The sequence below is a fragment of the Eretmochelys imbricata genome, chromosome 5 (assembly GCF_965152235.1).
Source record: "Eretmochelys imbricata isolate rEreImb1 chromosome 5, rEreImb1.hap1, whole genome shotgun sequence".
NCBI lineage: Eukaryota > Metazoa > Chordata > Testudines > Cheloniidae > Eretmochelys > Eretmochelys imbricata.
The window spans coordinates 53,877,435-53,904,946 of NC_135576.1; the positions used below are offsets into that span (position 1 = coordinate 53,877,435).

A 27,512-nucleotide genomic window follows, 5' to 3' on the forward strand; every position below is an offset into this window, starting at 1 on the left:
CTATGGGATTTTCCCTTTATGAGGCTTAATGGAAAGACCAATGATACTGTGGGAGAATATGATTAACCCTGTTCGAGGCCATATGGCTACAGTAGTTTTGTCAGAGTCCTGAGTATAGGACTTGCAGAAGCAGATTTTGCCATTGCAAAAAAGTGTGCACAAGAGCTAGGTGTGGTTTGATGCCAAAGGGGACCAGACCAAACATCATATAGGCTCCAAAGTCATCATACAGGATCAGGCCACATACCACCTATTCCTGAAGGCAAAGTAGCATAGCCCATACTTTCTGCTGGATCAACTTGGCCCCTTGGTGTACTTATTGGAGTTGGGAAATAGAGGACAAAGTTGGGTCAATGAGAGTCAGTTTACAGCCTACTAAAGTAGGTAAAGAAAGAAGCAAGACATGGTTACTTGCAGCACATTTGGAACTAAATTTGTAAAGCATTTAATTTAGGGGATAGAAGAGATAAAGCAGGGGAAAGGGTTTAGATTTTTAAACAGAACACTGATTTGGAAAAGGGAATTTATAATATTGGGGAAGAAAAATTGTAATTTGCAAGACTAGAAGGTCCTGGGCACCACATGAAAATAATAATAGGATTATTCCAACCATGACTGTTATTCCCAGATGGACAGGGAGTCCTAGAGAATTAGTGTATGTTAACAGTATGGGTACTATTGAGAATGGAACACATATACAACACTCTCAAAGTGTTAAGTTGGTAACAAGGGATGGTGTAGAGATAAACATCACACGTTGTCAAAGAATCTAACTATAGTGGGTATGTTTATAGTACACAAAGTTGGCGGAAACAACCTGAACTGATAAGCTTACCATATGCAATCTGCAAAGCAATTGGTCTTTACATACAAGAAGTATAGATGTTAGTAGCCAGGAAAGATGTATATAAACCGTGTAGTGTGTGACATGAATTAGAATTGTGGTATCACCCTGTACCTAAACTCCCTGTGTCTGGGCCTGGCTAGAGAGAACAAAGAGCTGTTACATGCCTAATAAAATAACTGAAGTGACACGCTGGAGTCTGAGGGTTTTTTCGGATCCCAGAAAACTGGATGAAGTGTTCTCCCAGAACTGGACAAGGTGTTCTGGATAAGCAGAGTGGAAAGCGGGGAATCGCAGCACAACTCAGCCAACATCATTATAACATACGAACAACAAAAATAACGATTTGCCTTACTGCCTTCATGCACGCAGTGTAATTGTACAGGACAAAAAAAGTATTAAATGTCAGCTGCACTAATGTATTGTAGTCTAGCTAGTGTATAAATGTTTATAACTACTTGAATTAAAAAAGGGTTTTCTACCAATCACTATCTCTGGATTTCAAATTAAAAACTTAGCATTATTTCTGCATATGCAACATGATTATTCCATCTTTCCAAATGCTTTACTTGTTTGTACTTTATTTTACCTACTAATGTGGACCTTATAGAATTGTTTAAAGTTATCAGTAAAAAAAAATAATTGTAAGTTATACTGCACATTATTACAATATGCTTTCATCTCAGATTCACTCACAATTGGCTTCTTCCCAGTTCCGTACAACGCAATTTCTTACACAATAAGTCCATAAACTTACTGCAAAAAACCTATGCCAAGGCTATTCTAGGGTTGCATAAGCTATTGCTTAATGAGCTAAATTCTGCCCAGGCCAGCACAGATTTACTAGTGAGGAAACGGGAAGGTAAGTACTTAGGGAGCCTCTTTCTACCACTTGTTCACCTGTGCACCGAGCCAGAAAAAGACTGTTACTTGTACTCAAGTGCTAGGGGACAGCCAATGATCATATCTGATGACATTTCATAGCCACAGGAAAGCACATAACACAGGAAAGCATGTCCAGGGGCCCACTCTGGGTATAGCAGTATTAGTGTCTGGAAGGAGATGCTGTGTGGAGCATATCTTCTATATCTTTTCAAGGCAGTAGTAAAAGTCACTGCATCAACAAGCAAAATGGAACAAAATAGGTTACAGGTTTTTTCTTTAGTGCCATAAAATCTGGAATTTCAATAGGCTGATGAACAACCCTAAAATTGGATGATATTAAAATATTAATATTCAGCAGTAGAATAATTAGTCTTATAAGCATGTTAAGGAAATATAGTAAAGGAGGTATTAAAAGACTCAAGAACATTACTCCTGGAGAATAACTAGAAACTAAATAATATTGAACTGACTTCAACAGTTACCTAATATATCTAATAAATACATAAGACATTCAGGATCAAACCAGGCAGCAGAGAAATTTCCTGGGACATTCCACCAAGAAGTGGCATCTTAAACACAGATCCAGTGATCTGCAGCCCAAGTCCTGTCTGCCAAGGGGCCCAGGGCCAAACAGAACGTAAAGCCACAGAACCATGTGCAGGTCCTCACTACTAATGAAGAGTGGGTCCAAGAGAAATAGGAGGCTGGGATTTGGCTGGCAGTGAGGTGTGGGCCCAGCCGCTGTGTTTGAATGTAGCATGTTACAGTGTTATGTGATACAGGTGTGATGTGTAACACCCTCATAATGCTATGCTATAATCAAACACAAATCAGTCATCAGTAGGAAAGCAAACCATTTGAAAGACCAAACATCAGGAGAACTGGGACCACCATAGAGTCACAGCTTAAAAAAAACAGCAGCAGGACTTCTGGTCCTCTAATATGAGGGAAGAAAAGAGCATCCTCATCTCCACTATAAATCAACGCTGCTGATAATCACCTCTTCTATCCTTCCCTGGAATCTCCTACCTCTCGAATCCAACACTGATTGCACTTACACATACATTTGTGTACTGAGCTCTCTGTTTCATAGATATCTGTTCCATTCCTTCTTTTCTGTTCTTTAATTCTCTTTCATTCATCTATTTGCATGTCATGTATCACTGTTAAAGGCAGAAGACAGGTACCCTAACTAACTGATTGCATCTGACGATTATATAGGATCGTCAGTTCCTTTCTATTTGTGTTTCAGAGTAAGTTATAAACTCAACCTCCACCAGCCCAGGTTCAAAACTTTTCCAATTCAGTATGAGATAATGGAATTTGTAGCTATGTGTCTCTACTCAACTCTATCATCTTCCTGTGTCCCCCTTCACCAAAACAATCTTCCGATGAGACACTGAAGGCTGGTTCATTAGACCCACCAGTTGTATTTTCAGTCACTTAGATGCATCCATTCATTGCAAATTGTCACACCACTACACACTTCTAATTTGTTCTTGTATAATGGTTATATTATATATATATATATTATATCCAAACCAAAGGGTCTGTTACTGTGAAATGCAAACAAATGCAAAATAGGCCTTATTCTGTTTTCTCAGATGCTGATTTTAGATCCATGTTACTCAGTTGTAGTCACTCTCTATTTACAAAAGTGTGAGTTCAGAATCAGGCCACATTGGCTTATCAAGCAATTGAGCTTTGCAGCCCTCATTAAAATAAATAAAATCACTGAAATTAGCAGCCGGGTATTTGAACGAATTGGATTGCTGTGACCTTTACAGGATAGGTAAAATTTCTGGCAAACTGACAAAATAAATAAAATAAAACACTGAACTTTGCTTTTCAGATATAATTTAGAGATAATTAGGGAACAAAGAAACAATCAAAGAAAATATTCAGATACCACAAACATTAGACACAAGGATAAAGAACCAGTAACGAACAAGGCAATGACACAAAATGCAAAGGACACACCACTATTTGGATAATCATGGACTAATGGAATACTTAGACAGTTATTGCCATCTTTTATGTTTGCACTTACCAACCTCCACAACACTAGAACAGTTGGGGTCTGTGAAGCCACTGGGACATTCACATGAAAAGAAGTCATCAGCCAACCCAGATAAACAGATGCCACCATTTTCACAGGGGTTGGAATCACACACATCTCCTGTGAATTAAAGAAAAAGATTCTCAGTCTTTCATACAGGCCCCCCCAAAACTCCTTACATGATAACTTTAGTACAGTTAGATTATTGACAACCAAGAATAGACCAGCATAATGGCTCCAGATTCCCTTGAAAACCAAACACCTTCAGACCTACAACTCTACCATAGGCTCAATTTTACATTTATTTAAAGAGACTCACATTTGTCCCAAGATTTTGATTTTGTACATAGAAGCTTTTACCAACAATAAAGACAAATAAGTTTCCATTAAAAAAAAAAAACACATCATAGGAAACTGTCTTGATACTGTCAGACATTACCTTGCATCACAAACCTTGAATCACTGAAAACAAAAATCTGATAATAATCAACATAAGTGAAAGTTAATTGTGTGGTTGAAAAGACCCTGCCCATTCCCACTTTCCCTTTGAAGCCACTGAGTGTACATCATCTCTGCAGAATTAACTCAAGCTCTTTTTGGGTGTTGCATTTACCTGGCTCTACTCCACATACACAACTCTCCCATGAAGTTTAGTGGTGCTTTCAATCCTGGCTAGCTGGCTTATCTGGGTATATAGGCTAAAACCAGGTCAAGGCTTTCCCACGAGCTGGCAACCTGCCCACTTTGCAGCGAGAATGTAAACTACGCAAGTTCTAATAGTCCTCCAGTGCCTTCCCACAATTCCCCCTTTATTCCCCAAAGGGCAAACAAGTTGTCCCAAAATTCACTGGGAAAGAGTTGTAATGTGGTTCATTTGATCACATTACAAAGAGCCATGGGATATGTCTAGTGACACTGTGGTGGGATGGGTTTCCACTCTGGTCAGAGAGGGGTTAAAATGCTCATCTGGGCACAATGAGCCCCAATCCGGTGCACCTGTGAGGCCTCTCAAATCTTGAGAGGGGCAACTCCTTAAGAGGAAGGATCTAAACCCGGTGCACAGTGGCTCTCAGAGGGAAGCGGAGCTAGAGTGCCTTAGCCCCACAGAGCTAGGGCATGCTCACCAGGAAAGCTGAGGAAGGGCCTATACTGCTTGGACTCTCTGAAGAGGTAAAAGGACTGTCTTTATTTTGTCTTTTTCTAGTGCCCAGCATGCTCAACCTGGTCCCCTTGGACACATGGAGGATTAGGAACCTAGCTCCCCGTCACAGAGACTATTTAGTTTTTGTCTTCCAGGGAATTGTGGGGTGAACCTGGATTGTTTTATGAGCTGCAGGATTATTTTGTTGCCTTTTTTGTTTTGGACTGCTGTTATGGCCAGAAGGGAGATCCACTGCCCTAAGACTTACAGGTGGAAGGCCACACCCCACACTGGTGCTCCAGTGACATCTACATACAGGGAGGGATGTCTGAAATGAGAGAGGTGCCCCCCATCATCCCAAGGAGGCACCCTATGGATACAACCTATGGCAGAAACACATGGATGGGCACAGCACTGGTGAGGATATAGTAACTCGGGTATGGATTTATGTCCAGGCTAGGCTAACCCAGATACTGATCACTTGAGTTAACTTTGCAGTGAAGACATTCCCTCAACTGGGTCTCCTGGCTGAAGAGTCGCTGCCTTTCTCTTCTGACCACACTTTGCATCAGACTGCTTTGTTCTTAGCATCTGAGGGAGTTAGTTTCATGTAGTGGAATAAAGGAATTCCCTACAATGCTGTTAATTAATTTGGAAGAGAAACACTGATGGAACAAACAGCATGGAAGTTCTCAGTAACATTAAAAGGGACCTTTGGATTTAGGTAATATATTTCCTGATTTTTGTGGTGTTCTGATGTTTAACAACACAAGCCAATAAACCAAAAAGTCTTCATGGGATTAAAGGGAACAGGCACTTAGGGCCAAATTCTGTTCCCATTAAGTCAAAGGGAGCTTTGACATTGACTTCAATGGGAGCAGGATGCGTGCCTAGATTTTCCATTTTTAGCCATTACTTGACATCTTACACTATGAACAGACTGTATATAATTATCCAAAGGATGGCATGTGATGTCTCTACTGTATGGTTATCATAATCATTTCAAAATGTATGTACAAATAATATTTAAAGAGTTATACAGCTATATATGAAATTATGTTCTCAAAGCCTGGAAGTTAAGGTAGGTAAACTACTGACCTGTTTCAGACTAGTTCCTTCCGGGAAGGGGGTAATAGAAATTTATCTCTTTAGATGGGTGTTGTGTATTGTCTTCATCACAATATATAATCTATTTGCATACTGAGCCAAAATGCTAATCAGAAGATTGTTAAAACTTAGAGAGGAAATTTACAGGAAGAAATAAGACAGCAGGAGGGGATTCTCTTTATGAGTAAAGAATATGGATTGTTGGAATATATCTGGTGGACAGAGCTACCCCTCCCTTCATCTTTCCACTGAGGAGGCAAGAGGACAGCATGACTTCTTTCATATATGGAAGACCACAGCCAAGCCTAGCTGTAATTCACAGGAAGGATTTTGGTTGAGCTTCTGCTCTATAAGACAAGATTGTGACTAGTTAAGTAAGTCTAGGTTCTAGAACATGTGTTGTGTTTTTATTTTATATGTAACCATTTTGTTTCCAATCCTTCTACTTGCTTTCACTAAAATCTCTATGCTTTGTCAGATAAACTTTTGCTCGTTTTCACTATAAATATAACTAAGCCCTGTGGGTTAAGCAGAGCTGTGATCTAAAGAGTAACTGGTAAGCTAGGTGGACTGTTCCTTTGGGTGCAGTGAATCTGTGAACTGCAAATGTCCAGTGGAACAGAGGCAGTACACTCAGAGGGGAGTGTGCTGAACAGTCTTAATGGTTCCTTGCTAGGATCATCTGGGTATATCTCACCAAATCAGTTCTCTGCCATTGCAATTGCCTTGGGCATTGGTACCCAAGTCCTTCCTGTTTTCCGCCTTGGGCATTGGTACACAAGTCCTTCCTGTTTTCCGCCTGTGGCGCACAAGAGTTTGCTCTCCTGAGGGCTGTGATTTTTTTAGTTTAATCTAGGTTATTTGACTCAATACTGGGGTAATTGGTGGGATTTAGTGGCCTATGATGTGCAGGAGGTCAGATCGGAAGATCTGGTGGTCCCTTCTGGCCTTAAACTCCATGACTATGACTCTTCAAGGGTAGTAGAGCTGGAGTGCCAATGAGCACTGCCTGGGAGCTCGTAAAGAATTTTGGAGAATCAGCCAACATTCCTCCTTTGGGCCCTGGTTGCTAGATGTCTGGTTCTAATGCATCTTTGTAGATAAAACTTGGCTCTTTGTAATTTCACCAGGGAAAAAATAACTCAGTCATGTACCTTTGGTTCTGTTATTCATTATTGTTTTAATGACATTTTGTTTAGGCTCTACCAGGCTAATTTGGACAAATCTGTCATGTTTTATTATTGCTGTAAATTTGTAAGTGGTGGGCTATAAACCCAGTCTCAGTTATTAGTAAGAATCTGTGGGGAGGCTGCAGCAATGCAAAAACTAATGACACAAACCAAAACAGAGAATTCTATCAAAAGTCTTGCTATACTGACTAACTCATACAAAACAGCAGAGGACAAAAGAGGGAAAATGTATTATAGCAACTTTGAACTGCAATGATTAAAATTGGAATTTGGCATGACACCCTCACAATGTAGTCAGGGAAATGAGCAAACTCAGACACACCTGAGCAATAACTCAAGACTAGAAATAAAGTTCATGCAAATTTGCATACTCAAATTAGTGAATCTCACTTAAAATGTTAGCCCCCATATGACTTACTGCCTGTAAAATTGTGCAGAATAAAATAAATGTCACTTTTGAATCAACAATATGCCTCAATTTACATTTGTGCCACTTCAGAGGTCATTTATGTTGAAATATTGAAATTAATTTTTTATACATTTGTTATGCATAGACTTTGATTTAAGAGGCTCTGTTCTCAATAAGAAAGGTTTACATGGGTTTACAGTTTGTTCTGACATAACTGATGATGGGATTTGTTACCATATAAGTACCGTCTGGTTTGCATATTATATAACCTTTAATACAGCCCTACAGTTTTAGGATGTAATTCTGCAGTCAGGATGAGGAGAGAAAGGACTATAATCATAAAGCAAATTCTCCTAGTATTGTGCATTTAGCTGAAGGTGTGCCACTGCCTATCTATTTGTACAACCACAATGACTTCCAATACATTCTTTTTAATAAACACAGCATAAAAAATTGGTTTGCTGTTTACAAAGTACAAATGACATTTAATCTCGTATGCTTGTTGTAACTTGCAACCAGAAATGCCTATTAAAAATAAAAGTGTGCTATGCTCATTTCCAAAGAAGTAATAGCCGGTGCCTTTTAATCCCTTCATGCCCTCTGACATATTCTGATTCAATCATCATCTTTCAGTGAAATGTATGTTAAATACAGAAGTGCCACAATAGCGGTAATGTACATGCTATAGCGCTGCTATTGTAATAATCACAAGAAGTCAACTCTGGATGTTCTTACTCTGTTCTAACTCAGACATAATCACAAAGACTGTAGGAACTTACCATATCAAGATTTTAGGATTCCATGCAAAGATCTGAGAAAAAGTTAATGGCAGAACAGTTGCTTGAAAGAAGAAACACACACAGGTACAAAATTGCCAGAATTCATTAAACAACCTTGCTTTTTGCTTCTTTTTTGAGACTGAGCTTTCTTGAAGAAGGCAAAGTACTGCTTGCAAATTTTCTGTCATTTCTTTACAAGAGCAAGAAGTGGAGCAAGGTATGTAATCATACTAAATATATTTGTCCTGTAGCCAGCTTCACTTGGCTAGCTCTTTTGTATTTTTCTCACCTGGTTCCAGCCAGACTGACAGCAAAGGTTTTCAAACAGAATTCAAAACATCACCTTCATAACAAAATTTTCTTTTCTCATAGATATGTCTAATGGAGTGTAGTCTTCCAATATCCCTCCACCACTGGAGGTTGTTCTGTTCACAGTTTATACACAGAGAAGTTGAATAAAAACAAATGCATTTAAATCTTCCAACACAGGTAACACTACTTCATTTCTTAGAGGTAACCAGAGAGAGAGAAAACAGCCTGATCCTTAATGCAGCAAGGCATAACTCACCCCACCTTGCTATTTCCAGGCTCACTGCTGCTCCCTGATGCTTCACTATAGAGCTTCTTTGCCTGTAAGCAGAACCAGAAACCCCACACCCACTCTTAAAGTGATAAAATACAATTCCGGTACAGTCCTCATAACACAAGAGCTAGGACAACTCATTTCATTCCATTCCCCTAGTTCTAGGAGAGGTCAGCAGGCAAACAGTCCTTTTTCTTCTAGTGCCACCCCCCATTACAAGAGAAGAGACAGATTATATGATGACCTTTTTCCCAGAACTTTTCCAGGTTGGCTAGGAGAAGTTCAATCTTGTCCACTGTATGCTACAAGTCTCATGGTCCCAGGCCCTTAAAGAAACAATAGCCTAGGTTTTCCCCAAATACTAATTATTATAATAGGACCACTTCCTCTCTCTCAGTATCTTCATCTGTCATTCCTTAAAGTCCTTGTCTGCTCCAGAACTTCTGGAATGGCATAGCCTGGCCTTCCAGACTTCCCCCTCTGGTTTTAAAAGTTATGCTCTTCTACATGTCCATTATGCACACATGAAGGGGAGGGCTGAAGATAGAAATCTACTGCAGAGAACTATTGCCTTGATACTAGGGGGAAAATTATGGTCCTGCATGTCTCTGAATCAATGGGGCAAAAGGGGGCACTTCTACAATAACACCAACCCTAAGTATTCAAACATCAGTATAAACAACATATATCCAAAATCATGAGATTGGCTTAAATATCATTATTTTAAAAATAAATATTTGTTTTTTTAATTTGCTTTTATGATTTTGAACATTTAGGGTACACTTGGGTAACATTTTTCATTCTTTTCTCTGCAACAACTAAAGCTAGAAACGTAATTTTTCATTTTTTTTAAAATGAAAGTGAAATTCTCACTTCATATGACTCCAGGAATTGGGACTTTCATAAAAACACCAAATATCTCAAGACTCACGATAAAATTGAAAAAATTGGGGATACTGTCTCTACCATTCAAATAATGAAAACTTTACAAGACACGAGGCCTCCAGGAACACAGGGAAAAGCACGTTCGGGAAAGGGCCCCCTTTAAGGAGATGTATCCTGTGGTCCACCCCAGTGATTCTCTACCAGCATCAAGGAGGAAGGGAGAGGCATGACAGCTATGCTCACCAGCCTCTACCCCCTGTGCACCTGAACACAGCAAGTTATAGAACACGAGTTTCTTACATAGCTGCGTTGGGACAGTAAAGGGTCTGCTTGCACCTTCTCTTTCCTTGGGACACCTGAAAAGAGCCAGCTATAAACTGACACTTTGTATTTAACTTGATGAAATGCTTTCTAGTTGAGAACATCATTCCTGCTTCTTTTTTCACCCTGGAAACATTCGATTCTGAACAAATCTACAGTGCAAGACCTTGAAAAACTTTACATTTATACAACATGCCTTTGTAATTTTATAAAATCCCACAGATCACTGTAGAATCCTTTACAGAATAGTGCAGTTCCTTGGTTGACAACAAAGGACAACCTGAAAGACGGAATTCAATTGCTGTATATAAATAATGCAACACATCATGATGGTAACAGTTAGTCCATCAATTCCTGGCAAGAATACAAACTCACCATGACTTTATGAAAACAATCTTGTGACACAAAGGATAGCTATACTGGATACCCTGTGCAAACAAAAAAGAATCATCCAGTAGTTTTCCTTATGTATTGTATTATTTTGTAAAACAATCCATAATTACTAAGTTGTAAAATATCAGTCAGGTACAGCCATAACTTATGAATCTGGGGTTGTACTTGACTGAACTTATTAATTTTACTGAAAGAGTTCCACATGGTTTATCCTGCATCAGCAGGACCCTCAGACACAATACCGGCATTCCTATTCTGGATCAGGGAATGGAGAGATTATGTTCTTACTATTTATTTAAGAATGATAACTTTGTAAATAAGGTATTTCATCTGATTGTGTGATAATGGCAAGAATCAACATAGCCAGTGCTGCTGGCAGAAGTGCAACTTGGAGTACCATTTCCTGGGATAACTAGGTGGTGATAGACCACAAAGAGTGACAAGAAAAATCCAGACTCTCAAGACTCCAAAAATAGGTGAAAAGAAGTGATAAAAGGACATGAATAAGAGACTTCCTTTGGGTACTCTTACCCACACACACACTTTTATGGCATGAGAACAGGAGGAAACCAAATGAAATTTAAAAGGTAGCAAAGTTAAATTGAGAGCACCAGATGTTTTAATAGCTAGAAGTTGTACACAAGCTCTGCTATCTAGGATCAACTATATTGGTTAACTTATTTCTGGATGACTAAACTAATTCTCTCATAGAAAAGGCAGTCACAACAGTTGGCCACCTTACCAACAGCATGGTAACTGACATTGAGTACCAAGATACGGCTCTCCCAGATTGGCTTTTTGAACACTACTCTTTGGTGACAAGACCTGGACCACCAACAGGCATGGGAGAAGTCTAGACACCTTCCACAAGTGCAGTTTTCACCATATTCTAAGTATCAAGTGGAATCACAACATTCCTGACACTGAAACATTCGAGAAAGCAAAATTACCAAATCTAATCACTATTCTCAAAACAAAGGCACTCCATTGGCTTGGTCATCTGCACCAGACGGATGATGGACACATGCCAAAGGGTCTCCTGTGCAGAGAAATGCAAATGCTCCAAGCCCACTGGGCTGACCTAGGCTCAGATTCAAGCATGCTTATAAGAGGGACATGAAAACTTTCAACACTGACATCACAAGCAGGGAAGATGCAGCTAGCAACAGGCTACATTGGAGGGATGCACTGCACCAGGGCCTCAAAAAGGCTGAAGAGAGGTGGTTGAAAGAGAGAAAAGGGAAGAGCGCTAAAAGGAAAGCACATCAAGCCTCTGGCCCTGCACTTTATGCCTGCAATATCTGTTTCAAAGATTGTCACTTGAGAATTGGATTTTTAGTCACTCACCATGTCGCAGCATGACACATAGTACATGAACCATTTTGGCACTTACATCATTGTCTTTCAAGACAGACAGTTGCCATTCAAAAAGCGGGGGGAAATGGTTTTATAAACTGTGTATTTTATTGCCCAGTGGAATTCATTCTCACAAGGTGTTACTGAAGAAAATGCTTAGTAGTACCGCAAAAAGGATTAGACATTTATGTGAATACCAAGAACATAATTGACAGTTACATTTACTTGTATAATCATTTTTAAGGCGATCAGTGCTTATGCTCTAGGATGTGCTCTAAGTACTAATTGGCTGGTTAGGAAGAAATATCTCCTATTGACAATGTTCTTTGGATTGCCACTACATAACAAAGAACCTGATCTTTCAGTCATTTCTCAGAAAAATTCCATTGAAGTCAATGGGAAATTTGCCTAAAATATGCAGGGTTGGGCCTATTTCTGAAATATAGAGCTACAATTAGATTTCAAAAGAAGACTGAGAAAGTACACTAGCAGTTTGAGATTAAAATCAACTGTTTTCAATGTACTTTAATAGTTTTCTGAAGGCACAGAATCATTTGTTAACTGTCAACATTCAAATCTATTTATCCACAGTTGAATCAGAACTATAAATCATGTTGAAGACACACCTCTGTAGACATGCAAACTAATAAACACCAGAACAAATGAGCTCTGTAATTCTTTTAGCAAACATGGAAACAGTTGTCCAGACTTAATGGCTAGATGGCTGATTTGTTTTCCTAATGTAAAAGAGTTGCTGAAGAGAGAGCTGAACAATTAACACAGATCTTGCAGTATTTGAAAGAGAAGGTAACTTTAAGCTACTGATGCCTAGAAATTTTACCCACCTCTTTCATCTTTTACACCTAATGACTGATTATCACAAGCAGAGAAGCTAGAGGGCTAACAAAACAACAAGAATCTAAATGATTAAAAATATATATTTTAGTGGCCCTATTATCTGTATGTGCTCACATATTAAGCTGATGAGAGTCTGTATAAGAATCTAGATAGCAAGGCTGCCAATTCTCATGATTTTATCAACAGCGTCAGGACATCAGATTTTTTCTGAAAGCCTCAGGTGATGGAATCAAGAGTTTACATACAAATCTCAGCTTTTGTATAAAACCAAAATAGTCTCTAGACCTCATGGTTGTGGGGGAAAAGCTATAAAATGTGCAATGAGCGAGCTACAAAGGCTCAGAAATCAGAAGGCTAATCAAATGAACATAAACTTTATTATCTTTAAAAAAATCTTATGATTTTGGGGGTCTGACATGATTTTTCAATGCCTGAGTTTGGCAATATTGAGATTATACTAGAGGACCTAGGTTATACTGTAAATAATAGGGCCCAATTCAGCAGATTGGGTGTGAGTACATTGATATATAATCATCTCGTCCATGAGAGCCTAGGAAGATTGTGGTTGCAGCTGTTGGAAAGTTAGACTTCCTAGGGAAAGAAATCATGAAAAATGCTGATTGTTTGACAGCAAGTTGTGGAGCTGCAAGACAGAGGAGAGGAAAACTCATGGCAGTGAACTTCTTGTGCTCTCAAGTCTCAGGCTTTCCATTCTCATTACCCATTTGTCTCATCTCCAAAGCCCACACAAGCAGGAATAAGGACAACTCTAGAACAGGAATAACAAACCCAAGGGACGAGGTAGCTCTAGATTGGGTTTTGGACTATGACAATCTATCAATGTAATGCAGCAGTAGTATGGCTAGCCTATCAGGGTTAGGAAAAGAGCTTTACAGTCTTGCCTCTGGCATATTAATTTATAACATGCTAAATCCCTTCCTACCTTTTAATCTTTCCCCCCCTCTTTCTATAGTATCAGCTACTTTATTCATTTGAATGGGAAATAGCAGTAGGTCACTGTACTTCAGCCTGCTGCACTGGATGCTTTTCAAAATATCTCATATGTGACAACACAATAAGAAATAATAAAACCAGTTAAGAAGTAAACTCTTCTCCATGTCACAGGTTATAAGGAGTTCATGCCTATGCTAATTAGGTCTACAGAGGAAGAGATGACATATTTCCGTCACTTTAAATCTTTTTAGTGAAAAAATGGTTCAAATTTGGTCAAGAGAGAAAAGTGTTCTAAATTAGAGCTGGCTGAAATTTGGAATTTCCAGTTCATGGGAAATTTTGACATTTCGAAATTTGCTTTGAAACCAAATTTTTAACTATTTCCCCAAACTTCAAATTCTGGACATTTTTGTTTTGGAAACACTTAAAATTTGTCAAATCTGAAGCACTTCTGTGAAATGTTTGGCGTTCCACAAATTAGAATTTTCCAACAAAACTCTGGAAAATTCCCAACCAGCTCTCTTTTAAATGATTCCATACCATTTATGTATGTTTATGTTATGTATGTTTACAAGTGCAGAAATAGATGATTTTTTTAAAATGAATGAAGGAGTTTGTTTGTTCAACAAGGTGATACAGTCCAGGAACTGTTTAATCAGAAAAGAAAGTCAAGTTGGGGAAGCTGCATCCTGACAGACATTACTGAAGGAGTGGTTTTTGCTACTCAATGTCCCTAATGCAGTTATGTTACATTCCTGCCAATAAAATCTTCTACCCCATGCTTACATTAGAGCTGGGAAAAAATCTACTAAACAGTATTCACAAATATATTCACTTTGACAATGTTTGTACTTCCTTTTGATTCAATGTTCACAAACATTCATGTTAATCAAGCTTTGTTCCCACAAACGTTTAGATTCACAGAAATCAGGATTGGCTTGCGATTAAGAAATAATGCATAGGTTCACAGAGTTTAAGACCAGAAAAGACCACTGATCAGATAGTCTGATCTGTATATCACAAGTCATTAAATTTCACCCATGTAACTGTGTATTGGGCACAATAACTTTAGTAAAACTTAGCATAACTTAAAGAAAGGCATCTAGCTGTGATATGAAGACTCCAGGAGATGGTGAATCCATCACTTCCCTTGATAGTTTGTTCCAGTGGTTAATTACCCTCAATGTTCAAAATTTCTAATTTAAATTTGTCAGGCTTCTGCTTCCAGTCATTGTTTCTTGTTATTTTTTTATCTGCTATATTCAACAGCCCTTTGCTACCTAGTATTTTCTTCATGTTCACTATTAATAAGTCACCTCTCAATCTTCTTTTTGATCATCTAAACAGAATGAGCTCTTTATGTCTCCCAGTGCATGGCTGCCTATTTTTTAATCACTTCTGTGATTCTTTTTTGCATTCCCCCCACCCTCCTAATATTTCAATATCCTTTTAAAAATGTTGATCCCAGAACTGGATTCAGTATTCCTCTATTGGTTTCACCATTGCAGGATACACAGCTAAAAATCACTTCTTTATTCCTATTCAGTAGTTCTCTGTTTCTACATCCCATACATCTATTAACTCTTTTTGCCATAGCATGTCACTGGGAGCTCATATTAAATTTTTTATCCACTCTGACCCCTAAATCCTGTTCAGTCATTACTTTCCAGGACACCTCATTCTATAAGTATGGCCTACATTCTTTGTTCCTAGAGCAATGAATAATTATATAAAGTCAGAGACAAAGAACAAGTCGAAAATTTTGTGTACCTTGAAGAACCATTATGAAAAAAATGGGATTATTGAAGATGACTTAAAAAAAATAAGAATCATACTAGCTGCTACTACATTCAAAAAGCTCTGCAAGGTTTGGAAGGCTAAAGACATTTTGATAAAAACAAAAATCAACATATATGTGATATCTGTCATGCCAGTACTGCTGTATAGCTCAGAGCGTTGGAGTATGAAGAAAGTTGACTAACAAAATATATTGGCTGCAGAAATAAACTAGAGGAGGGGAATACTAAGAGTTTCAAGATGGCAGAAAATAAAATAATAAGTGACACAAAATTACGGCACAAAATAAAAAATCCAAGAATAGTGATTGTGATCATTTAGACATAAGTCAAGAATGGACCCAGAAAGGATACCATACAAGGCGATACATACCACAGTGCAAGGAACTAGAAACAGAGAAAAACCAAGGATGCATTGGATAGACAAAGTAAAGAACAACATGAAACAAAAAAAGGTTTAAAGATGATGAAGCTGTGAAGCTGGTTATGAAACAGTGTCCCACTAGTGACTTGCTTTCTCTGTCAGCAACTCTTGACAGGCCTGACATACTCACCACATCTAACACACTGTTGTGGTGATATATGCCCAACAGGGCAGGTAAGATATCACTGGAAAACTAACTCACTGTACAGGATGTGTACAAAAAGTTATGAATATGTGCTAGAATTATGTTCTTAAAATGTGTTTGGCGAGCCATGCATAGCCCAATCTGTCCTAGACAAAGGAATGTGTATTTGCTTGGCTGAGCAGCCTGATCGTCAAGCTGAGACAATGAAAGCATGTTTATATAAAAGGTAAACAAGATCATCAACCTAACAAATAAGGGAGACAGCTACTTAGCTATAAAGAGAGCAGATCAGAACCTCACATAAGTAATTAAATCAATTGATTGTATATAATATTACTACATTATAAAAGTATATCAAATGATGTCTTTTCTGAAAGCTAATGATACCCAGGTGAAATGTGAATCTCTTTGTGAAATGTATGTATTAACACTACATGAGAATATATGGATATTTAATGTTATTATGCCTTAAAATCTGTGACCAAACGCAGGAGAAATAGGTTTTCTTCCAGACCAGAGGGAAAGCAGCTATCTACCTGTCTCAATGAAATTAAGCAAAGTGTGACCAAAACCAAGGGAATCTGTTTACATATGAATCAATTTGGGGGGCGGGGCGGGAGGGGATGGGAAGTCCATAGCATGAAGTTATCCTGAGTCTGGGGACAAAACAGTGAGTCTGGGAAGATAATATTAAGGAGAACAAAGAAGTCATCTTGGACAGACACAAGGGGCCAAAGCTCTTTCAAGCTGAGAAAGATTGGTCCTTCAACCAAGGGGGCTGAAATCTCTGGGAAAGAAAAAGACTGGTAATAAATCAAGCTTAAACCAAGGCTTTAGCTTGTTAAGTCTTAGCCACTAGAAAGTGCATTTTTACTTTTGTTTCTGTGTAACCCTTTTAAAATTTATTTCTTCTACTTGGACACTTAACCTTTGTCCTTTTGCTAATTTATTTATGTTTACAATAAACCAGCTCAGTGCTGTGCTTGAAGGCAAAGGTGTATTTATCCCAGTTAAGTTAATAAGCTGCATTGTGCTTTTATTTCTTTAAAGGAGCAAATGAACCTTGTTATTTCTCTGAGTGTTCCAGGAGAGGGCTGGGCACTTTGGGACAGATGGTTTTGAGGAAATTCAGGACTGGGAATGTGTTTGGGGTCACCCCTGCATAAGCTAACTGGGTGACAGAGACTAGAGCTGGGCTGTTGTATTGTAGGCAGGCTGCTAGGGTCAGAGAGCTGAACCAGGGATGTATAGCACACAGACTCTAAGAATATCACCTGCTTGTCTGCTGTCTTTTGGTCTCCAGGCTGTGAGCCACAGCAGCAGAGCACTCAAGAGACCCAGGGTTACAGGACAGGCAGTGACACTTATTGGTCTAGATTGCACCCCAGAACATGAAAGTGCTACAAGCCAAAGAAACGGTGGAAAAACTTCAATTGTCCCCATTGCTGCAGAAGAAGAAGAAAAGAAGATGTATCATTTTCCATTTGGCCACATTAAAATGATTTTTGTTTGAATGGGCTCAGTTTATTCTGTATGACTGCCCCTTCTCATCATTATTACCTAGTCCACCAATCTTGTACAAATTTTATCAGCAGTGATTTTATATTTACTTCCAAATCATTGATGAAAATATTGAACAGCTTCAGGCCTAGTAATGATTCCTGTGGAACACCACTAGAAACACCTCAAAATTGATAATGATTCCCTACTGTAGCTACTATTTGAGAGCTACCAGTTTTTAGGTCCATTTAATATGTGCTCTTTTTATATTGTTTAGTGACAACTTTTCAATCAGAATATCATGTGGTAAAAAATCAAACACCTTAAAAAAGTCTGAGCACTGGATCCACAAAGAGGCATTGCACTTCAGGCACCTAGAAAATCACTGGAACAACACTGTGCTCCACAAAGCCCGAGTTAGGTGTCTGGACTCCCTATACTATTAGTGGGGAATATGATCCACAAAAGCCAGCATGCTAGGGAGGTAGCCAACTAAACTAGCCAATGGGAGATACCAACAAGGGATGTGTCCCCTAAGCCTTGCCTCTTCTCACATACATAGGCACCTAAGTCCAGGCTGCAAGGAGACAGTGTAACCCAAGAACTTAACCAAACTAAACCGCAACTATTTTGGGTATAATTAGTTATTAATTAAAAGCAGAACCATATAGCTAGGAATAACTGTTAGGGCTTTTATTGGTAAGGCCAAATTGCTGCAGTTGCATCTTTGCTGATTAGAATGGAAGTAGGGGGAAAAAGCTAAACCGTAAAAACAAGTAAGTAAATAGTGTCCTTGGTTCTACGTGCCCCTGACGTATAAGTTTTATTGTTGTTATAACTAGAAATATTTAAAATGCTTTGCTAATTAAAAAAAAATGAGACATTTGTTAAAACTAGACGAATTGGTGACCCAATAAGAGTTACTATGAGTTATGTGAAAGTTAGCAATAAAAAATTAAATAGAAGTACATGCCTCAAAGCAGTCCAAAAAGACTTTTCTTTGGGCAGAAAGCTGACACCTCAACTCCCCAACATCTGGACAAAAGGAGGGCTCCTGGAAGCCCAGCTAGTGACCACTTGAAACCACCTCAGACTTTGGATAACTATGTTTGGCGTGCGCTCAACCTGTAGAGTGAGTGTGTGTGTGCGTGCGCGTGTGTGCATGTGTTTAAAAACTAATAAAAAGTAGTTTTAGGTAAAAACACTCTGATTTGTATTAATCATAGACTATCAGGGTTGGAAGGGACCTCAGGAGGGCATCTAGTCCAACCCCCTGCTCAAAGCAGGGCCAATCTCCAATTTTTGCCCCAGATCCCTAAAGGGCCCCTTTAAGGATTGAACTCACAACCCTGGGTTTAGCAGGCCAATGCTCAAACCACTGAGCTATCCCTCCCCCTGTCGTTTATCAGATAGAGGAGCTGTGTCTGATTGCAACCCACAAAGCGGAGATGCTAGGCATACCTAACTCACCTGAGGGACCAGATCCAGTAGGCATGTTCAAGGGTCACCTAGCACTACAGAAAACAGCTGAGAGAAAGTGGGGGCAAGAAGAAGAATAGGAAGACTAGATTTTAACCCACTGGTTGGGGTACTCACCCAGGTTGAGGGAGACCACTGGTTCAAGTCCCCAAAGAGTAAAAGGGATTTGAACAGGAATCTTCCACCTCTCAAGTGAGTACTCTAACCACTGGATCATAGAGTGATTCTCACTGTTTCTAGCCCAATTAATATTTAATATTCTATTAAATTGGAACAAATTTAATAGGAGAAATTGAGAGAGATCCACATCAGAATATCACATAGTCCTGTGGCTAGGGCACCCACCTGAGAAGTGGCAGATGCTTATTCAAATGCCTTCTCTGAAGCAGGCAGAGGGGGGACTTGAATCGTTTCCAGCATCCTGTGTGAGTACCTTAACCTCTGAGCTAAAGGCTATAAAGGAGGTTCCCCCCACCCCCCGGCTCTGGATCTTTTGTGTAGAATTAGGTGGCCTCTGAGCATACCTACTAGATTGGGCCCTGCAGGCAAGTTAGACAAAGGAACACCTATCTTCCACTACTTCATGAATCACACTGTGGCTTAGGCAAGAGATAGGTGCCCAGATAGCTAGAGTGAGTCAGCAGCGTCCATGGGCAGAGCCAGGAACATAGGTGCCTAGTGGATTTTTACTGCAAAAACTCAGGTGCCAAATAAATTTAGAAACCTACAGGGTTAGGTGGCAGCAGAGAGGGGATTTTGTGGATCACACTGCCATCTAAAAACCTGGCTTAGGTACCTAAATCTGGGAGCTAGGCACCTAAGTAACTTTGTGGTCCCAGGCCTGAATATACTACTTCTATGAGGCTACCTTTATAAACTAAACTTGTAGTTTTAAAGAATTAAATCAGGTTTGTTTGATAAGATCTATTTTTCATAAAAACATGACTGGCTTTAATTACATCCTTTAATTCTTTGTTCATTGGATTCTATATCATCTTTTCTATTTTATCGGGAATTGATACCAAGCTAATCTGCCTATAATTACCTGGGTCATCCCATTTCCTCTTTTTGAATATTGTCATATAATTAGCACTCTTCCAGTCTTCTGGAATTTCCCTGGTATTCCAAGTTTTATTAAAATTTAAGATTATATGGCCAGAGATCTTCTCAGCCAAATTCCTTTAGGACTCCTGTGTACAAGTTATCCAGACCTGCTGATTTAAAAATGTTTACTAATGGACTGGAAAATACTTCATCATCCACATGTGATAAAATTACATCATCCTGCTTCTTTCCAAATACAGAACAGAAATATTGATTGAATACTTTTGCTTTTTTCTGGTTCATAAGCAATTTTACCATTTCCATCTAGTAATGGGCATATAATATTGCTAGCATTTCTTTTGTTCCTAATATATTTAAACTCTCACTGTCCTTTGCGCTGCCAGCCATGGATTTTTCCCTGATGCCTTTAGGTATACCAAACTGCAAAACAGGTCAATATATGGCCATCTGACAGAAAGTCAGTCAGGATGCATTTCATATGTAGAGCTCTAAGGGCTGCACTTCCCAAATGAATTCAAGTCTACATTTTTAAAGTGTGTGTGTACATTACATTTTATATATATAGGAGACTCCAGTTTTATTAAATTGCTGCAGTTGCTGTTGTGCCCTCTCCCCTCCCCTTCTCTATGTTACTGCTGCAGACAATGATGTTTTGATGCCACCTCATTGGCTCCACCCATTTCACTTCGTCACGACTGTTTAAAATCTGCCACCGCTAACAGTCAGTTATCATCTACACAAGATATTTCAGTTACCTCAGTGGTGCCGCCTTTTCCCTTCATCTAATTCCCAATTTTTATCTAACTTTGTCATTAGGGCTTGACAAAAACAAAAATTCCGTTTTGGGGTGAGGGGGAAGTTTTGAAAATTGTTTTCTTTTCAATCAGCATCTAAAATTATACCACTGACATTCTTCATAAAAAAAACCATGAGCGAGAGAGACAGACCAACCCCAGAATAACCAATAACTCAATGGTTAGGGCACTCACCTGGGATGTGGAAGACCCAATGTTCTTTCTCTGGCTCAATGAATATTTATACAAGGAGGAACAGCTACAACAAGAGAAATTGAGAGAGAGGCTGAGTCTATAGCCTGGTGCTTAGCACATTCACCTGAGATCCAGATTCAAGCTCCTGCTCCCAATCAGGCACAGTGCCCTAGCCATTAGGTTATTGGCTGTTCTGGGACGGGTTCCCCTTTGCTCCCCAAAATTCGGTCTGGTCCTGAGAAAGTTCTGTCAAAACAGATATGTTTCTGCCAAAAGTTTGTTTCCATGAATTGGCATTTTCCAATGAAAAAAATGTTTTGTCGAAAAATTCTCAACCAGCTTCATTATCCACATTCAAAATAATCTTTAGTGTGTCCTCTTGTGAAAGGTGTGGAATAAGAATAGCTCTATAGCTGTCAGCTCAGATAAAGTGACCAGGTTAGGGTCACTCAGATGATGAAAATAACATTGACATTTAGAGCTCTGGTCATGAATGCTTTATGCCTCTTCGATTTTCAGTCTAACTTTGTTTTTTCTTTTAATGCTAAACTAACAAACTTTTGCACATTTACAGCTATTTGTTAAAATATATAAAATGTATTGTTTCCCCAAATACCCTATAAAAAGTAGCTGACCTAACAGAGTTTAATGGACAGATCTCAGACATGGGAGCTAAGAACATTAGAATTTTAATCCCAGCTCTTCCACGATTCACTCAGTGGCTTTTGGCAACTCTCAGTCTCCCTGCACTTCAGTTTTCCCATTTGTATAATAGCGAAAAACTGGCTAACTTTACAGAGGTGTCATGAGGTTTGGTTAGTTCACACCTGTAAACCACTTTTAAGATGTAGACAGCACTCTCTTAGTGCTGAGTACTATAGCAACAGTACAGAAACAACTGTGTGAATACAGGTTTCAGAGTAGCAGCCGTGTTAGTCTGTATCCGCAAAAAGAAAAGGAGGACTTGTGGCACCTTAGAGACTAACAAATTTATTTGAGCATAAGCTTTGAACTGAATGCATCCGATGAAGTGAGCTGTAGCTCAGGAAAGCTTATGCTCAAATAAATGTGTTAGTCTCTAAGGTGCCACAAGTCCTCCTTTTCTTTATGTGAATACAGTCAGTACTCAAAGAATTGACTCAATATATGCTCAATGAGTGGAAACTAAGAAGACAAAAATTAAAAAGTATAATTTAGATTAGTATTTAAATAAAGTCAGACCAGAAACCATCTTACTGGACTGGATATGCACCTTATTGCTTTATGGAATAAGTTCTGAATAAGGAGAGAGAAAGGAAGCAAAGGGAAACAAAGAGCAAGACAGACTGGGAATAGGAGAAAAGAAAGAAATCAGTTGGAAATCAGTGGTCTGAGAATATCAGATGTTCAATATGATGTGTTCTAATAGCAAACTTTATTTTAATTTAATTAATATCAATGTATCTTCTGCTCATCCAGCTAATTATCAAAGTATCTAGTCTGTTTCAGTTGGAAGTTTATATCACACAATACAATACAGGATAATTTATCTGGAAGCTCAAAACAACCAAACACAAAAAACAAAACAAAAAAAACCCAGTCTAGACAAATTAAATGTACTTTGATTACTTATTGTCTTATGGACAAGTTACTGACCTGCACTTTAAATATTGCGGATACATTGGCTGACCGACATGTCTTAAGTAAATTTGAAATTGAACTGGTCTCCCACTTGGAAAAAGAAATGGATGGTTTCCCCACTTGATCTGCTATGTTTCTCCATTTTTTTCTGGCTTTACTCTGTGAATTGCATCCTATGTTCCATCTCAGATAACATGAACATGGCTAGTTACATATACGGTATACCCAAAGTACTGTTTGGGATGCAGTTCCTGTTCAGTGGTGTTTAAAAGAGGACTATGGCAGTTCATATATATACTCAGCAATATGTATAAATCCTAATAAAGCTAGGCAGAGAGGAGGTCGGGGATAGTATAGTCAGGAGAGGGAAATTGATTAAATAAATAGTTTTTATTGAGCATATGAATATTTTTCACAGAGTGTCAGGGTAAATTTGAAAGGGAGCACAGAGGCTGTATTTTAATAGGAAATGTTTAAAATGATAAGCCTATGTATCTGTGCAATACTTTTACCATTACCCTATGATTTCCTACATCTGCTTTCATCTGCTGTTGTTTGATCCGGTCTTTAATTAGACTAAGTTCTTCAAGGTAAGAGCTGTATCTTTAGATGCATTTGTATAGCACAATGCTCCCAAACCCCATGTAACTGAGACATTTCATCACTATTGTAGTAAGAATAAATAATAAAAATAGAAGGGCAGTTTTATTGTTCAGCTTCATGAGAGATATGCTGGTCAGTCAATATATCCATGATTTTTAATTGCCAATAAAATCAATAGTTTGTCCTTAAGGCATGGACATGTAACACAAATGAGCTTAAGTTAATGGTAAGAAGTGGTCTTTGGAGCAGGAACCATTTCTCTGTTACAGGATTGTATGGTGGCTGGCACAATGCAGCCTTGGTCTCTAGGCATGACCATAAACCAAATAACAGTAATAAATAACCTATATAGCAGTTGTACAAGCTCATCCACATTGCCCTGCCAATGGGATTCAAATTTGACCAGAAAAGAGAATCCTCTCAATGTTCTTTCAGTCCTTGGCCTCTGCTGAGACCACCAATAAGTCTTCATTACTAACTAATGCCAAAAAAATTTATGTTGGTTTTTGTGATGTGGATACCAGCCCACTGGGAAGCAGAGTTAGACCACAAAACAGCCATCAGAGAACATTTGGTCATTACTGAGTTGGACAGGATGTGAATTTGTGTTCCTTACCCAACCTCTAGTGTATCCAAACTCTACAGGCTTATAACTATCAAATTCATTCATGCAATCAACCTCAATCTGTTCCTTCCCTCCCTAAAGATAAAATTGTGACAGTTTCTGGCCTGCACCCTGAACCCAAGTTACAGGTTTTAGACTGTTATTGTTTACTGATGGTATCCAGCAAGTTGTTCTGAGGGAATAGAGTACAGTAGTTATAGTGCAAACAGTGATTAGAGAAGCCTCATTATTCCCAGCCAGTGAATACTGCACCTAGATAAATAGATTGGCTTGGTCCCTAAAGGCTAGTAGTGTGTATCGTGACAAATAAAGGGACTAAAATAAAAATCTGATAAGTAGAAGATAAAAGGTAGATCCAGGGATTCAATATATTTCTTCCCAAATGGAGCTATTCATAACAACCCACAGGCTCATTATGGAACTTCTCAACTATTTTTTCTATGTATTTATTAGTCTCATTATGGGAATAATTATTTTTTCAAAAATGTATTGAACTTATGTATTTACCCCTGGAAGTTTTGGTATCTCTATTTTTCTCTGAACAGTTTTTGGTTTTTTAATTACTTGATTTTACCTCTTTCCCTGTACACACGGGCTATCACTATTATTTATTTACATTTTAGTGCCTAGGAGCATAAGTCATGGACCAGGATGCCATTGTGTCAGGTGCTGTAGAAACACATATTTTTAGGGTTTCGATACAGTGAGCTGGTCACCACAGAGAGCCTCAAGCTCACCCTTTACCAGCCTGGCACATTTCCCTTGCCAGGCCTAAGGTGGGTTGTCAACCTCTCGTTCATCTGAGGCCAACACCTTCTTTCCATTTTAGACTCTCTTCCTCCCAAAATCCAAGGAAGAGCTGCTGTTTTGCTCAAACCCTGTAACCAAAGTGACAGATGGTATTCTCTGGTTACAGTTTATTACCACCAGCCAAAAAGAGAAATGCATATAGGGAGTAACGCACAGCATCCTGAATGGTGAAAATGTTATTTGCATGACACGTGCAGCTCCAACAGATTTAAAGCCTAATCCTCCTGCAAAATGAATTGAAAGGCAAAACTCCCATTGACTTCCATGGAGCAGGATCAGACCCGTAATGCCCAAAAGGTTGTGGTAGAACTTAAATCTAGATCTCCCAAGTCACAGCTATTGGCAAGGCCATCAGTCTAGATTCAAGTACCAAATTCTGCCTTCAGTAACATTCGGGCAAATCCACAGTCACTCCATAAAGTCAGTAGAGCTATTCCCAATTCACATTGCTGTCACTGAGGATAGAATTAGGATAATTCTTTCTATTATTCAGTAAGTGGTTTATGATGATACACCTCAGGATTTTTAAACTCTCTCTTTTTAGGTTTTATTTTCTGATGTTGGTATTTATTTGAATTTTCCCTATTTTCTCCTTGTGTTTAATTTGAGGCATGTTGTAATTTCTTTTTAATTTATTTCCCATAAATTTATTATTTCTTAGTGTCTCAGCCCCAATTTATTTTTGTCTGAACCTATTTTAAGTTGACAGTGAATAAAACCCTGTCTTCCACTTTGAGTAAAAATTTTTGTGATCTCCCTCTCTTTTCATTTATCCATCACTTTATTTTCTTCGTAAGTAGTTTTGCATAGTTATCTGACAATCATGTTAGAGTAGCTGAAGAAGCATTTCTAAAAACCCTTGACTATTAAAGGGTGTAGAATGGTAGCATATAAACCCTGTGTCACTACCTGACATGATTGCTGGATTACTAAATCATACATTGCCAGTGTGGTATCCACTAACCCTGTCTAATCAAATACCCCAAATACATGTACGGTTATCTGGAGAGTCCAAGCAAAATGAAATAAATAAATAAATAAGCAAGCAAGCAGCTTTTTCTTAACCCCTTACTTGCTTTAAGAATATTCTCAGATTTTTTCCTAGGGAAAATATTCTTGTCCATTATTGGAATGAATATGTTGAATTTCACTGCTACATTATTCAGGAGTGATTAATTTAAAAGGGTAACTTTAATTTCAGAGGAGCAGGAGATTATGAGGTTGCAGGAAATGTCACATTAAACAAAACAACGGTAGGAGTTCAACATTCTTTCTTTTCGAGGCTGCACTGATGGGGGATCCAACCAGATGAAAACAATACAAGACAAATATTTTCCTTCACATTTTTTTGTGGCAAGCTCCAGGCAAGCTGGAAGATTAACTTTTGTTTTTGTGTGTACTTTTAATAACACTGTCCAAACTGCTTAATTATTAAAAGCAATCCACAAGGCAGCACAATAGGAAGTGTCTCAAGTATTCAGAAGAAGATCAGAGAAAGACACTACAGTGCTGGCAGTACATACTAAACTCTCTTCTTTGAACAAGCTATAAAAAGTGTTGGTGAGCTAAATTTCATTGCCTCCTTTGTTGATAACGAAATGAAGACAACATGTATTGTATTTCCTATATAAAAGATATTGTCATGTCAACTGAAAAACATTATGTAGGTGGAAGAAAAGCAAGAGAGAAAAAATAAAATATTTAGCTTGCCTTCTGGGCAATGGAAGAGACCATTTTGGTGACTTAAAAATCATGGGTTTCAAATCACAGCTTTAAAGTTCTAAAGTAAAAACTGTTCATCTAATACTTGTGTGAATCTGGGACAAAATATCAACACAAGCTTATTTAAATAAAGCTCTTTTTAAAAAAAAAACAACCAAACAATGATAAATAACTAAATTCAATCAAGAGACCTAGGGTTCAATCTTGCACACTCTTCATTTAAAGTTCCACTGATGTCAATGGGAGTTCTGCAGTGGTGCTGGAACAAGTTTTACACTGAGGGTGTTGAGAGCCATTGAACCAAACTGTAAACCCTGTGTATAATCGAAACCACTTCAAGACAGGGTGGGCAGGAGCCCACCATAGTTCCAGCACCTATGGAGTTCTGGGTCTCTCTACAGGATCTAGTCCAACATGTATTGATTGCAAATAAATGGCCAGACCCTACTCACTTACCTCAATGGGCCTAACTTGCTTGAGTAACGCAAACAGTTACTCAGATACATGGGCTTTAGCCCACGAAAGCTTATGCTCATATAAATGTGTTAGTCTCTAAGGAGACACAAGTACTCCTCGTTCTTTCTGCTGATACAGACTAACATGGCTACCACTCTGAAACTCTTAATTCTGCATCCCTCCTCTGTATGAAGCCTTCAGGGCATGCAGACACCATTCTCCTGCAGCAGCTGCCCTGCTTTCCTGCCCCCCGTGGCAACACTGGCAAGATGTCTGGTATTTTTTGTTTGTTTGTTTTCCCACTCTACCCTGGAGAATTCTGGAGGCCATTTTTTAGGGGAATATAGATTGAGGACAGGATTTAAAAGCTGCACGTTTACACATAATTTCATCACAGTTCATAGCCTATGTCCAGTGCAGGTGAGAGTCTCAAAGGGTCCAGCTCTCAGAGAAAAACATGAATAAAAGACCCAGGAAATGGCTGGTGGGCCATATTAGTCTGGAGAAGAAGGGG

At 38.7% G+C, this 27,512-nt stretch overlaps 1 protein-coding gene across 1 annotated transcript in view; it reads right to left on the bottom strand.

Moving 5' to 3' along the window:
• Window positions 1–27,512, bottom strand: part of EDIL3 (EGF like and discoidin domains 3) — a 385,232-nt gene that overhangs the window by 279,496 nt on the left and 78,224 nt on the right. The window contains exon 2 of the mRNA XM_077816328.1: window positions 3,780–3,908. Within this exon, the coding sequence (XP_077672454.1) occupies window positions 3,780–3,908 (129 nt within the window). The remainder of the gene's footprint in view (window positions 1–3,779; window positions 3,909–27,512) is intronic.